General features: G+C 51.4%; 1 protein-coding gene across 2 annotated transcripts in view; it reads right to left on the bottom strand.

Annotated features, from left to right (window-relative positions):
- The window catches only part of IQCA1 (IQ motif containing with AAA domain 1), a 137,128-nt gene that overhangs the window by 41,151 nt on the left and 81,286 nt on the right, over positions 1–14,691 (bottom strand). For both annotated transcript variants that reach the window (XM_029933556.1, XM_029933557.1), the window contains 4 exons: positions 10,308–10,414; positions 10,039–10,140; positions 6,120–6,169; positions 2,826–2,908 (listed from right to left, as the gene is read on the bottom strand). In XM_029933556.1, coding sequence (XP_029789416.1) covers positions 2,826–2,908; positions 6,120–6,169; positions 10,039–10,140; positions 10,308–10,414 — 342 coding nt within the window. The remainder of the gene's footprint in view (positions 1–2,825; positions 2,909–6,119; positions 6,170–10,038; positions 10,141–10,307; positions 10,415–14,691) is intronic.

Here is a 14,691-nt window from a genome sequence, read left to right as displayed (position 1 = left end):
CAACCTGAGCAGATGGGACACCTAACCCAGGAGCCACCCAGGCGCCCAGGCGTGTCTTTTTGTGATGTTAATTTGTTCCTTAGTCTTTCTTTTTGCTAGAAACTTTGCAAGGGCTTTGACCTTGGACGGTTCCATTACTTACATTTATGCAAGATAACGTTTCTATACTTTCAGAGGAAAGTCTGACTCAGGATCGCTTTCTGAATGTCACAGAGCCCCCCTCCTGTTTTCATATAAATCAGAAGGCGGTGTGCTTGCTTTGAGGCTGGAAAACCTACCGGTTTGGCCTCCTGTGGGTCTCTGTGAGTGCCCGTGGGGTACTTTGACATTCCTCCGCTCTGTGTCCCTGGGTGGCTTGTACTTTGAGGTTGGAGGCCAGACCTTGTCACTTAGTTTTGGTGTAACTGTCTGCGGGTTTTTGGTTTTGCTCTCTTGCTGCTAGTTTTATGTGGGGATTTGGGAGCATCCACTGCCATCTTTCAGGCTAAAGATCTGAACTGGGAACAAATGAGGAAAACATGGGGAAAGCCCTTGTGGGTTTGACTGATTTTGTTAGACTGTGGCATTGTCATTTGAGGTCAGTCTTAAGTGTCGGACTGCATTCGCTTCGGCCTTAGGCGTCTTAGAGACATTCCCTGGAAGCTGACAGAGAGATCGCTGCAAGGTCCAGGAGGGACAGGAAAATCAATAAGAAGATAAGAAATAGGTCCATTAATTTATTTTTGGAGACTACCTTGTGCGGGGCGCTGACTAGACACTAGAAATTCAGTGATGAACAGAGAGACACAGCGTCAGGGGAGAAAAGAGACAAGAAGAAGTCAGAGATTTCAAGCACAAGTAAAGAGACAGTTCTATTAAAAATGTCATTTTTTTTGTATTAATGGAATTAACAGAACTTGATCAAGGGAATCCAGGAGAAAACCCTTTGGTAATTGAACAAGAAACACACAAAATAAACAGTAACCCAATACACATTTCGGTGTATATTCTGGTAAAATTCTTATACTATTAGGGAATACGAATGCTTCCCCAAGCTTGCTTGTTTGCTTGCTTCTTCCTTTCTCCCTCCCTCCCTCCCTCCCTCCCTCCCTCCCTCCCTCCCTCCCTCCCTCTCCCTCTCTCTCTCTCTCTCTCTCTCTCTCTCTCTCTCTCTCTCTCTCTCTTAAGTTTATTTATCTTGAGAAAGAGAGTGCACTGGAGGGGTTGGGGGGGAGAGAGAGAGAGAGACAGAGAGAGAGAGAGAATGCCAAGCAGGGTCCACACTGTCGGCGCAAAGCCCACTGCAGGGCTCAAACCCACCAACTGCGACATCATGACTGGAGTTGAAATCGAGTCGGATGCTTAACTGACTAAGCCACCCAGGTGCCCAATGTGGCTTCATTTCAAAGGGATTAAGTTAATCGTTTTTTGAGCAGCTGGAAATGTCAAGCTTCCTGTTCCTACAGTCCAAACTTAGGTCAGTGTATAACATCAGAATGAATAAGATGGAAATTGATATAATACAATAAAAAAGAGAGAATCGATGTTTCTACACTGATACCATGTAGACTTCAAAAATAGGTGGGAAGGAAATTTCTTCCTAGAAGACTGACACCTTCTGCCCACAGAAGGGGAGACAGAAATAGAGCACCCTCATTTACAGCTTCCCTGGCGCTAATCGATGCAGGCAAAAACGATCAGCGGCGGATAACCCTTTGAGCCAGTTGGAGACAGACTCTCCAGAGCCTCAAAGTCCCCCCACCCGCTCCCCACAGGCTGTTCCTTAACAAGGGCGACCATGAAGCTTGACAGTGGAGAAATCTGGGGAGCAGCACTGTGGCCAGTGATGACGCGTCACGCCCTCAGTGATGGGACCCACGTGCCACCCACATGGAGCTCTGGGGACACACTATCACCTCCAGAGTCTTCCTATCAAAAATAGCTTCCCCCGAATCAAGTCCTGAGGAGACCAGCCAACCGCTGCTGTGGGAAAACAGTCTGTGAAACAGCTCGGGCTCTGACGGTCATCGGCGTGAAAGACGTCAGGTTGGAGGCTGTTCCAGATTAAAGGGGTGACGAAGCAGATAGGAACACCACATCTACTGTCCTTGATTGGATTTTGGATTCGGAAAGACAAAACCTTAAGAAGGACGCCATTGGGACAACGGGGAGTGTGTGTCGATGACACGGTAGATGTTAAGTAACAGCATCACAGTGATGCCGAGTTGTCTGAGCGTGACTGTCCCTTTGTGGGCATGTGGTAGAAAGTCCCAGTTCACAGCAGGCGGGAGAAAGTGAAAACCACACTGCTGCGTTAGCGGGCTGGCATTACAAAGAATTTTAAGCTTTAAGTGTGTTTTCAGGTCATCGCGTTGTTGTTGTTGTTTTTTTAAGAGAAAACATTCATTGAAGACAGTGTCAGGGATGTCCCTCCTCCTTCCTTCCAGCGACCTGTGCGGTGGCCCCTTCTGGAAGGAATTCCTCCCGTAAGGACTGTGCATTCAAGTTCCAGGTGCTGCCCCCTGGGGCATTCTGTTTCCTCATGAATATATGGACAATCCTTCATTTCCTCAGCTTGGCTTATTCCAGACAAATTGCCCCGAGGCGCTCTGCTAGTGGGTTCAAAACCCGCCTCTGCCACAGGACGGGGGAGAGCTGGACCTTATAGTTCACAGCACAGAATGAAGTCAAATCCATTCCGTCCAACAGAAATCGACTACAAGCCTTGGGCCAGGTTTTGGTTGGGGCAAAACCCACAAACGAAACGCATTTCCAGCTGCTGCAAGCTCAGAACCCAGGGTGGGCCACGTGAGGCCCGTCTGCACGTGATTCCTGGTGCAGCTTACCGATGTAATCAGAGAGGTTGACGTTCGGGGCCCGGATCAGCAACCCTTCCTCCACCAGCTCCGTGTACAGGGACTCGAGGGTCCTGGGGACAAAGCAGACGAGCAGACACATGACGTCAGCCCTGCTGTCGGTCATCATATATGCGGAGAATTTTCCCCAGATCTGTTCTGTGTGTTCTGGGCACATTTGTATCTATGCAGAGAAGTTGGCTTTGGGAAACATTTCTACCATTTAGGGACATATTAGGCTTTAAAACAATACTTCTGCTCACCCACACGTACATTGGACGTTTCCCATTAGTAAGAATTATATCTGTGGGCATCTGAGACCGGCTCCAGCTCCCGCAGTCTGCCCTTTCATCAGTCCTCGTGACAGCACAAATATGCATTAGAAATCGCCCTATAACAGCAGTGCGACGGGCCCACAATTAGACATTCAGTTAGCATCTGCAAGCGGCAGCGGATCATGAATCCTCTGTGCAGTGAATGTTTCCTCTTCACCCAATAGCTTAATAGTTTAAAAGAAATATTGATAAAGAACAAAGGCTCATAGGGGGACTAATTCTACTCCAAAAGATGAAATGTCTAACGCAGGGGGTGTGCGTGATGATTTTTTGGGAGGATGTTATACTTTTCCATAGTGTTTACAGATGTCAAACCTGTAGTCTAGTGAGGCCTTGGGCAGACGGCCAGCACACTGGCAATTTAGACTAATTGAAGAAAAAAATTAAGACGGTATCCCACTTAATAAGTGAACGTCCCAGTGAAATTAACTGGGGCTGGGCTTATAGGAATTCAGATAGACGAGGCTCAAATACTGAGTACAATCCTTTGAGATGTTTTGTCTGTTCCCTTTGCATTTCTAGAAGCTTTATTCTTGGTTTTACCCCACTCTTTCTTTAGAATGAAGAATTGAAAATATAACTATATTTAACCAGTTCTACGACCCAGGTTAGCATGATGAGGAATATCATTTCTACTTAAGCCAAATACCCTTGGAATACATGTTAATGCAATGACCTCAAATCTTTGATTGACTGCAATTTTATTCTTTCAAATATATTTAAAATCGTGTTTAAATTAAAACTGTGTGGGCACCTGGGTGGCTCAGTCGGTTAAACGTCCGGCTTCGGCTCAGGTCATGATCTCATGGTTCATGGGTTTGAGCCCCACGTCGGGCTCTGTGCTGACAGCTAGCTCAGAGCCTGGAGCTGCTTCGGATTCTGTGTCTCCCTCTCTCTCTGCCCCTCCCCTGCTCATGCTGTATCTCTCTGTCTCTCAAAAATAAAATTAAAAAACCCAAAATTTTTAAAAAATTAAAACAGGGCTTTACATTCTGCTGTGAATTAAGGTTTTAATTGTAATGGGACTTGAGATAACAGTATCTGACCTGTATCAAGGAGGTACTAACTAGTTTCTAACTAGAATACTTACTTGAGATAAACACATAACACACACATAAAATATTTAACATAACATTGAAGAAGATTCTCTAAAACAATGGAAACAAAATATATGAAGAGGCCTGGAACACAAACCCATATTTCAATCTTTTCGGTGAAACGAACTTCTGTTACAGAATAAAAACATTTTCAACTTTAAAACTAACTTAAGTATGGTAAAAGTGCTGGTATCGGGTTTGTAGTAACTGTAGGAGAGACACGGAAGTTGTCTTCCGGAGTCTTGGCAGAACTGCCTCGTCCAGAGACAAGGGTCTTCAAGATTGAAATGAAAAATCTTCCAGGAACGAGAAGACCGGCTCTTTCTGGGCATTTGTGCCAGGGCTCCAGGCACGTGCGGGAGCCTGGCCTCCACTTCCCTCTGGACGGTTCGAAGCTGGCTTCCTGTCTCATGGATCTCTCAAGCAGAGTTTGGGACTGTGTCCCTGCTACCCAGGGGGGCTAGGAAACACCCCAAATAAGGGAGCAACACGTGGTATCCGTTAACAAAACCCATGGGAAGAAAGCCATTCCTTTGAAACGGTTTCGTTTGTTTTTTTAATGTTTATTTTTGAGGTGGGGGAGGGGCAGAGAGAGAGGGAAACTGAGGATCCCAAGCAGGCTCCATGCTGTCAGCAGAGAGCCCGATGTGGGGCTCGAACTCACGAATCTTGAGATCATGACCTGAGTCGAAGTAGAACACTCAACCCACTGAGCCCCCCAGGCGCCCCTCAAAATGATACCTGACATTCACTTAGTAGGGATTTAATTTAATCTTACTTTTATTTGTTTATGTAATTGAAGTATAACTGACATACATATCCTGTTAGTTTCATATGCAGATCACAGTGATTTGCTATTCATATCCATTACACAGTGATCGCTATGGTAAGTCTAGGTGCCATCCATCGGCATACAGAGTAAGCCCACTATCACTGACTGGATTCCCTGTGTATGTGTTACATCGTGTGGCTGATTTATAACTGGAAGTTTGGACCTCTGGTTCCACCGCACCTGTTTTCCCTGACCCCCAGCCCTCCCCCCTCTGGTGACTGCTAGCTTGTTTCCGAGTCTGTTTCTGTTTTGCTGCATTTGTTTTGTTTATTTTATTTTTTAGATTCCACTACATTCCTCGGAAATACTTGAAAACCTAAGTCCTATTTATTTCCAATGTTAAAGCACCTAAAGGCCATTTCAGCTTAAAAAATGAGCATTTAAAATGATTTATGAAGGGGCGTCTGGGAGGCTCAGTGGGCTAGGCGTCTGACTCTTGGTTTCAGCTCAGGTCATGATTCACAGTTTGTGGGACCAAGCCCCCCGTTGGGCTCTGTGCTGATGGTGCAGAGCCTGCCTGGGATTCTCGCCCCCGCCAAAATAAATTAATGCATAAACTTAAAAAAATAAAATGATTCATGAGTATCAAAATTTGGCTCATGGAAACTCAAGCTCAAGGAAATGGAAATACCTCTTGAAGGGACAAAGCCTTGTCCGTGCCTTCAGTGAGTGCTTAGGAAGTGCCTCAGTGTGCCGGGCCCAGGATAAGACAGGACATAGAAACTATCTCTCCCCTGAAGGAGTCTAAGCATTCCATCAAAAGTTGGATCAGAACGCTATTTCCTAAACAACTTCTTAAGATCCTCATGAATTATAAAAACTCAAAAGAGTTGCATGATCTCAGAAGTGATGGGGCCCGGCCTCGGCAGATGTCTGTCCAGCGCAGGAGGCCGGAGTGGTCCCAGCGCCCGGAGGGTGAAGCGGGTGTGCCCAGAGACGCACCGGCCTGGGGCTGCGTCTGCGCCCTGCCCTGGGGGGGCCCCTTCGCTGTGCAGTACAGTGATGCTCAAGCACACCTCACCTGTCAGGCGTCAGATCTTTATCCTTCTTCCCTTTGGTCCCTTTGTTTTTCTGGAAATAAATGAAAAAAGCCACAATTTAGTAAAGGCAAGCGAGCAAATTAGCTCTAGCGATTAGCTAGGGAAGCCGATTTTGGTAGCGGTGGCGGGAACAGAATCTGAGTGTCATGTGTGGCGCACCGAACGTGTGACTGCAACATTTCCCTGGATGCAGGGCTTGGTTACGTGGGCATGTCCCTGGCCGGGGGAAGCTTGCACAGGCCTGATTCCCAGCAGGTGCTGCCACTCCGGTTCTCCTCCTGTGGGCTCTCATGTGCAGAGGGGAGCGCGGTGCGCCCAGGCCCTCCCGCTGTGCTGGCCTTTGACACCCAGTCCCACGCTCTGTTAGCGTCCGGCCCCAGATCTGCTTCCCAGAGGGCTGTGCATGCTGACCACTGGGGCCACTGGAGGGCAGGGCTTGGAGCATGATCTTTTTTATTTATTTATTTATTTATTATACATTTTTTTAATGTTTTATTTGTTTTTGATACAGAGAGAGACAGAGCATGAGCAGGGGAGGGGCAGAGAGAGGAGGAGACACAGAACTGGAAGCAGGCTCCAGGCTCCGAGCTAGCTGTCAGCACAGAGCCTGACGCGGGGCTCGAACCCACGAACGTGAGATCTGACCTGAGCCGAAGTCGGAGGCTCAACCGACTGAGCCACCCCGGCGCCCCGTGGAAGGGCTTGGAACGTGATCTTTCAAAACAGCGCTGATGGCTTCACTACTCTGTCTGAGGCATCCATCGGCATCTCCCACAGGACGAAGTTGAAGTTCGCCAGCACAGTGCGCCAGCTCCTTCCAGCCCGGCTCTCTCTTCCTTCCCGGGCTCATCTGACTCGCTGTCACGCAGACTCGACGCCAGACACTGTCCTGTCCGAGCATCCTTCCCTCCTCCACGTCCATGCCCTCGCCCAGCCGTTCTTTAGTTTTGTCACATGTCATTTACGTGCAGGGAGTGTGCACACGCCCAGGCCGATTACCTTTCGCATGTAAGTTTTCCATCTGACCACATAAACACCGCCTGGCTCACCATCTAGAACGCCGTCCTGTGCCCGACGTGGCCCCCAAGCTGCCGTCCGGTCTGCGCAGCCGCTCCTCCGACTGCCCTGCGGACCCACACCGCCCGTTCTTGCTCAGGTAACCGTGCGGCACAGACTCACTCAGCGCTACTCTTGCAGGACTCCCTGGCGTGGCTGCACGCAGTTACACTTCATGTTCTTCAGGTTTTTAAAAATTAGAATTTTTATTTTGAGAAAATCGTGGATGCCCACGCAGTCATAAGAAATAATGCAGGGATCTCCAGTCTCCTTCACCTGGTTCTCCCAGGGGTAACATCTCCTAGAACTATCCTACAAGGTCACAGCCAACACACTGGTATTGACATTGCAACAGTCAAGATACAGAGCACTTCCGTCTCCACCAGGGGCCTCCGGTTGCCTTTCCCTGACCACTCCCTCTCCTCCCACGAGCACCCCAACCTTAACCCCCAGAAACCACAAATGTCTCCTCCTATTTCTGTAACTTTGTTCTTTTGAGGACGTTGTATTGACAAAAATCACAGACTGGATTTTCTTTTTGTATCATTTCGCTTTTTACTCATTATAATTCTCAGGAATTTGGCCAGGTCATTATAGGTATCAAGGATTGTTCTTTTTTATTGCTGTTTTCAGTTATTATGAATCAAGGTGCCGTAAATGTGTGTGTGTGTGTGTGTGTGTGCGTGCCTTTGTTTCTCTGGGGTAAATGCCCACGAGTGCCACTTCCGGGCCGTACAGTAGTTTGCAAAGAAAGTGCACACTGCCTCTCGGGTGCCCATACCATCTCACTTTCCCACCCACACTGTATTAGTGATCTAGTTTCTTCCCAGCCTTTCCAGCAACTGGTGTTGCCATTATTTTTCATTTTAGCCATCCTGATGGGTGGGTGGTGATCTCTCGTGATTTAAATTTGCATTTCCCTAATGACTGATGGCACTGAATGTCTTTTCCTGTGTTTCCTCTTCCACATTGGTGAATGCCTCTCATCTTTTGCCCATTTTCTAATTGACTGTCTTTTAAAAATTCTATTTAAGAGACAGAGAGAGACAGAGAGAGAGGGAACTGGAGAGGGGCAGAGGGAGAAAGAGAAAGAACCTTAAGCAGCTCCAGGCTCAGCGTGGACCCTGACATGGGGCTCTATCCCATGACCTGGTATCATGACCTGAGCCAAAATCAAGAGTTGGATGTTTGACTGACTGAGTCACTCAGGTGCCCCTAAAACATCACTTTTTCATGCACATGTGCAAGATGTTAATAGAGTCAATGGTGTCACCAATAAGTGGTCTCAAAGAGGGCCACGAAGGACGTTCGGCATTGCACCGAAAGTCAAGGTTAAACTGTGAAACTGTAACGTCAACACAAGGTGGATCAGGAGAGCGCCGTCCTCTAGGGGCTGGAAGGACGGGACGGTCACGTGGCTGGATGTCTGAAAAGCTCCAGGACCGCACGTGAGTCACAGGAGGGGCTGATCAGCCAGTGGAACCCCGAGAAAGCCGCCACAGGGGCAGAGGTTGCCCACGCACCTGTGCACGGGGCCAGGGAGGGCGCCTGGGCCTCCCCCTCAGGGCTCTGGCCCCCGGGCCGGGCTGGCTGTGGGATGAAAGTGGAAGTTGAGGTCTAGCTTAGGAAAAAGGCAGCTCTCCCCTCTTGTGTGTGGCCTCGGGTGACGACCACACGCACAGCACTCCCCACACCAGAGGCGTCGGGGGGTTCCCGCACCAAGCCACACCAGCCGGCCGTCCTACAATTCGACTCGGTTCTGACACGATCCGCTCGGAAACAGCATCGGCCCCACACGACTGCTCAGACGGCAGTCTCAAGTCTGGAGTGTTCCCTGTGCTTCCGACTCACCGGAGATAAACCTGAGGTTCCCACGACCCCTCCTCAAGTTGGATTAATGTATCATAGCGGCTCGAAGACTGAGGGAAACCCTTCACGTTTACCGGCTTGTGAAAGGATGTGAGGGAGGGCACAGACCAACAGCCAGACGAAGTGGTGCGTAGCGTGAGGTCGGGAGGGTCCTGGGGGCAGGAGCGAGGTGGGGCGCGTCACCCCCTGGTCCGCGTGCATGCTCACCTTCCTGCCATTCCTGAGATTTCCCGGAGGCTTCCTCCCACAAGTATGACTCATTATTAGCCCCATTTCCAGTCCTTCCCCCTCTCTGGAGGCTGGGGGGTGGGCGGGGCTGGACCTTCTAAGCTTCTAGACATGCCTTGTTCTTCCCGGTGACCGGCCCCCACACAGGGGCCACCCGGGAACCTGCCCAGCGTCGTCTCATTGGAACCAAAGATGCTCCAAGGGCTTTCATGAGTTTAGAGTTTACAAGGGTTGCAGGGGCTCTGTGCCAGGAACTGGAGGTAGGGACCTGTGTGTGTGTTTCCTGTGACCTCACAGGGCCCCAGGAAGTGAACGTTGAACTTCGGGATCTAACTGGCTACCCCAAGAAACGCCGTGAGATGGACTGCTGGCAATTTAAAATTGAATTCGCCCGCTTCCCCTGCTCACAAAGCACCTGCGCATTGCCGCCGGCCTCCCCTGGACCTGGGCACATCGCTGGCTCCTCAGACTGTGCTCGTCACACCTGTGGGGCTCGGAGAATGCGGATCTGCACCGGGAAGGGGTGGTGCGGGTCACTCTCAGACTGCGGGATTTATCCCATTCATGAGCCCGTACCCCCGAGGACCACACGGCGGAATGAGGAGAAGGCACCCGAGGAAGGCGTTTCCGTGTGCGGCAACCTGGGTCCGGCCAGTGTGCCAGGCAGCCCTGGCACCCGGGCAGCTCTCCTGGACCTGGCTTGAATCGTATCTACCTCATCCCTCCTGGCCCACTGCTATGACTCACCTTTTTGTCTCCTTTCTTCTTTCCTGCTTTGAGCGGCTGCTCCTTTTCTCTGTTCACGGCCAGTTTCAGGTTTTTTAGCTCCTGCCTCATCAGCTCGTCCACCTAAGTGAGGACAGAACACATCACTTCTGAGCAACTGTGTGCTTTGTTTCTCTTGTGAGGTTTAAAAATAGCGTCAAGTCTGGGTCGGTCCCTGATAGGGTTGTGTGCAAAAGCCCATCGGCTTTTCTTCTGCCGATGGTGTTCTGGTGACTTAGGTGCCCCGTTACCTGTATTCTGATCTCCGACTCCAGCTCCTCCCGCTTCTCCTGCCTGATCAGTTCCGGGTCATAGTCCTGGGGGAAATTCCACGACTCGTCCCGATTCTTCCACACGTCTGCGGTCCAGACGGACAAAGAGAAAGAAAAGCAATTTTTTTCCAACATGAAGATGAGTGAAGACAGTTATAGCAATAGAAAACACAAGCTTAGTTTGCGATTCTGTTGCTTGGAATACAATTTTGAATTGAAGAACCAAGAGGTTAGTGACGGGACGGTGATGTGACCTGTGTGTTCCTTCCTTCTGCTTCCCGAATGGGAGGAATGTGCTTGTGTGATGCCTAAAACAGGGAGAAGAAAACTGCTAAAGTGAAAACATAGAATAAAAAAGTATGATACAATGGTATTCTTCTAAGGATTATGACCATGTAAAAAACAACATATTAATTGTGGGATTATATAATTACGCAGCTGTGGGATGAGTTTTTGGAATATATTTTAGATTACTTTCATTATTCCGACGATTGCCTAAAATATGACTTTATTGCGAGCTGAGCTCACGAGTGAGTTACCTCAGCCCGTTGTTAAAGAGACAACTAGGAACATGAAACACCCATGGCTTTCCCCCGAGAGTTAGATTTTTTGAATTACTCTTTGGACGTTTTTGAAATGATACACGCTTCACGTTTCCTTTTTTGCCTTGTTCCGCGAATTAAGGGGACAGTTGGAGAAATGCGACCTTGGAGGCATTACGGAGACTTCCGTACCCCTGGGGTCGGTTGAACCCCAGCTCGTTTCTCGGGGGGTCCCAGACGCGTGCCGAGGGGTGCGGTCAGCTGGCCTCTCCCCCTGAGAGATGAGGCGGTCAGTCGGGAAGTGAGGCTTCCCCAGAAGCTGTGTTCAGAATGTGACGGAGACTCACCAGAACCCAGCCTGCAGCCGCCACCCAGCACGGCCATGTCACCAGACCTCATCCTTCCAACAACGATGCCCTTCAACGTGAGGAGTCCACCAAGGGCCGCAGGGGCCAGACGGAGGCTTCCCCACGCTGGGCAGCTGATGGCTGCCCTCGGGGAGGAGGGGCCTGTGCGCGCTGCTGAGGCGTGAGCGAACCGGGCAGAGGGTGAGAAATCTCCTTCCAACCTCCGCCTCCCCTGGGGGCACAGACCGGGGATCCTGAGCCTGGCCATCGGCGTGTCCCCCTGACTACGGGGAAGGGAGGGACAGTCACGGCCACAGACGGGGACATACGTCCGGGCGCTGAGGAGAGCAAGAGGAGTCAGCCATGAAGACCGAGAGCAGAGAAGATGCCTGGAGAGACATCTGGGCAAACAACGAGAGGGGAGGGTCAAATCTGCGAATACGTCACAGGGGCCTGGGGTCAGCCAAAGAGACGAGGCACAGAGGAAGGGCAAGACGTGGTGGGACCCAGGAAAAGCGGCGGATCCCAAAGAGAGGGACGGCCGGGCAAGAAGATGCCTCCGCACAACTCAAAGCTGGTCCGTGGGCCAAAAGAGGGCCCGAGGGCTTTGGCCCTCCGATGCCTGTCCAGCCCTCACGGTGGCTCAGGTGGTGGAAACACCATCCGACCACTAAGTGGCTCACCGTCCTCACCCGCCTTACTGACAATTCCTACATCCCGAGCGGAGAGGGACCTCCCAGGACAGCTGTGCCCTGAGCAGACACCTGTCAGCTAAGTGGGGGCGGTGGATGCCTGAAGGCCAGGGAACGTGTGGTCGCAAAGTGATGGGTCAGGACCCTGCGGACGGGAAGACGGGACGTGGAAACGCAGCTCCAGTTTTCCAAAGGCGCGTCGGCCCCGGGCTGAAGACCCCGCAATGCTCCCAGTGGCTGGGGTGGAGCCTGTCGTGGAGGCGGAAGTGGTCGCTGTAAGACGTCGCCGCGCACAGGGCAGGCCGGCGAGGGGAATGCGGAGCGCAGGCCAGGGTAGGGCCTGTGGGAGTCTGGCTCCAGCCGGGCCTCTCAGCCTGCCCAGCGTCCCACCTGGGAAGCGAGGGGGTGTGCAGGCGCCGCTCTGCCAGCCGCTGGCTGCCAGGGCCCCTGCCACAGCCCATGGTGATGCAGATTTGGGGGGAACAGGCCTTGGAAAACAGCGATGATGATAAGACCCCGATTTCTCCTGGGGCGGCTGCCATCGACGCACAAGAGATGGACAAGAATGGGGCCACAGAGACGGCGCAGTTTTCACGGAGCCGATTCACCCGCTGTCTTAGCCGTCAGGTGGCCGTGTGACAGGTGGCCCTGCCTTTGGGGCAGAGATGATGGCAAGGGAGGACGGGGCTGGGACGGGTCCGGCACGTGTCGGAGGGTGACCCCAGGGGTGAGGACCTCAAGGGATGTCATCCCCGGGCGGGGCAGGTGGCCACGCGTCCATGGAGACCCAGAGGGAGAAGACCCAACAGGCTGATGGAGGCCGCCTGTGGTGGCAGTGGGCGCCCAGGAAATTTCTAGAAAGCTAGGAGCGGAACTTCTATTATTTTAAAGAGTCAGCTCTGCACCCAGAGGCCATCCTGTGTTTTCCAGCTAGGGGACGAAAAATCGTGCGGACTGTCTATATCAGCCCACTGCCGTTGTTTTAAGTCAGTCATCATTTGAAAGTTAATTCTTCGCCTCCAGCCTTACCCGACAAGGTGGACTTTGTGGTTGGCTTGGAAGGCGTGTGTATGCCCAAGGCACACCTTCCTCATTTGAAGGGAACTGTTCCTTCTTGGTGCATTTTCTGAAATGTTCATGAGCTTAAAACTCTAAAATGTTAGACTAGTATAAGGCTTTTTCTTAGGCGTTTGAAATTGTTAACGCTCCCCCTTGAAAATACCAGAAAAGGTTTGATGTGTCAAAACGGGCCATTTACTGACACCTCTTGTCCAACGGATTTCCCCCTTGCGTGATGATTAAATCTCCAACAACAAAACTCCCCTGTTTTATTGAGATATTTTAAAGCAAAACAGCTCTGTCATCGCCGGCAAGCTAATTTGCTTTTTTCCCCACTAGACGGACTTACGAAACTCTGGGAGCAGCAGTATTTCCTAAAGGAAGGGACACAGAAACCCGGAACAGAAAGGTGATTAACGATGAAAAAGCGAGGCTCCCCGTGACAGTCTCACTCCGGGCGTGTCACTGCGGCTCCAGACCAAGGGGCGCGTGGCGCTCGCTGCACCTCCGCCGCCGCCGGCCCCGCTTGGGCGGGGAGACTTTGCTTTTCTCACGACACGTGTGCACAGGGCACCTCTCAATCCCTTCAAGAATCTCATGGACATTTCCAAATGCAGGAAGCCCTTCAGGGCCCTCCAGGCACAACTGCGGGAAGCAGGTCGGGGCAGTTTCTCACGTGGGGGGGTGTGATTAAAATGCTAATGTTTTATTCCAAAAGGAAAACCTTTGATTTTTGAGAAAAGACTTCTCAGATGACAACATTGAATTTCTTTCGGTTACCAGAGGCCCGGCAGAGAACACGGGATCCTGCGAATCCAGAGAGGACACAGGGCGGGGCGGCCCCCTCCCACGTGGCCCCTGCTTGGGCTTTTGTTTTTCAGCCTCAGTGGAAACAGGTATTATCCAAACCGCGTCACGGAAACAGACATCACACAGGCGGCGTGGAAAGTCGTGGGCACGTTCCTGAGTGGGTCGGCAGGAAGCAAGGCCTGGCTTCCCACGGGATCGTGAGATTTCCCCCAAACTCTCGTTTGCTTGTATCAGAATAACATGCACACGTTGTTTTAGACGAAGTCAGAGAACATGGAAAGGACTGGAAACAAAAACTGTCTAATTCTGCCTTCCGGCGACACTGCCCCATGGGATTCGTTCCTGCTTTTAAAAATGCATGGAGTCGATTCAGATTTACCCGCAAATGCCATTTATTCGTACGTTATTTAGTTCAGGACTTGGCTGGGTCCGAGTACGGGGCAGGCTCTGCTGTCCGAGTCGGCAGACGGGGGAAGGCCCTGGGATGCGTGTCCTCTGTGGGGACAGGGCGCGCCCACACCCGGAGGTGGGAGAGCAGGGTGGACACAGGGTGAGGCTGGAGGCCGCACCCCACACGGGGCTCAAGCGAGGCCTGCAGGGACCCGCATTCCAGAGGAGGGGAACCCCCAGCGCAAGGTCCCTGAGGAGGGCGGGGCCGGCCTGCTGGGGGCCGAGCACAGGGCCCCGCAGAGGCGGGTTGAGGCCGTCCAGCTGTTTCTCTGTGGTTCTGTGTCCGTCATGTGTCCACACTGCGTCATGTGTCCACACTGCCACTTCTCGGTTTATTAGCTTTCGATGTGAGCACCTGCCCTCCCACTACAGCAGATGAGAGGTTTGCTGTCTCTCACCCTCCTTTTCTTCCTCCGTATTTTCTTCTGATAGTTAATTCAGAGAAGGGAGCCAGGTCCCCCAA

The sequence above is a fragment of the Suricata suricatta genome, chromosome 3, assembly GCF_006229205.1.
Source record: "Suricata suricatta isolate VVHF042 chromosome 3, meerkat_22Aug2017_6uvM2_HiC, whole genome shotgun sequence".
Taxonomy (NCBI): Eukaryota; Metazoa; Chordata; class Mammalia; order Carnivora; family Herpestidae; genus Suricata; species Suricata suricatta.
Note: the sequence above shows the minus strand (reverse complement) of the source record. Positions and strands in the feature narration are given on the sequence as shown.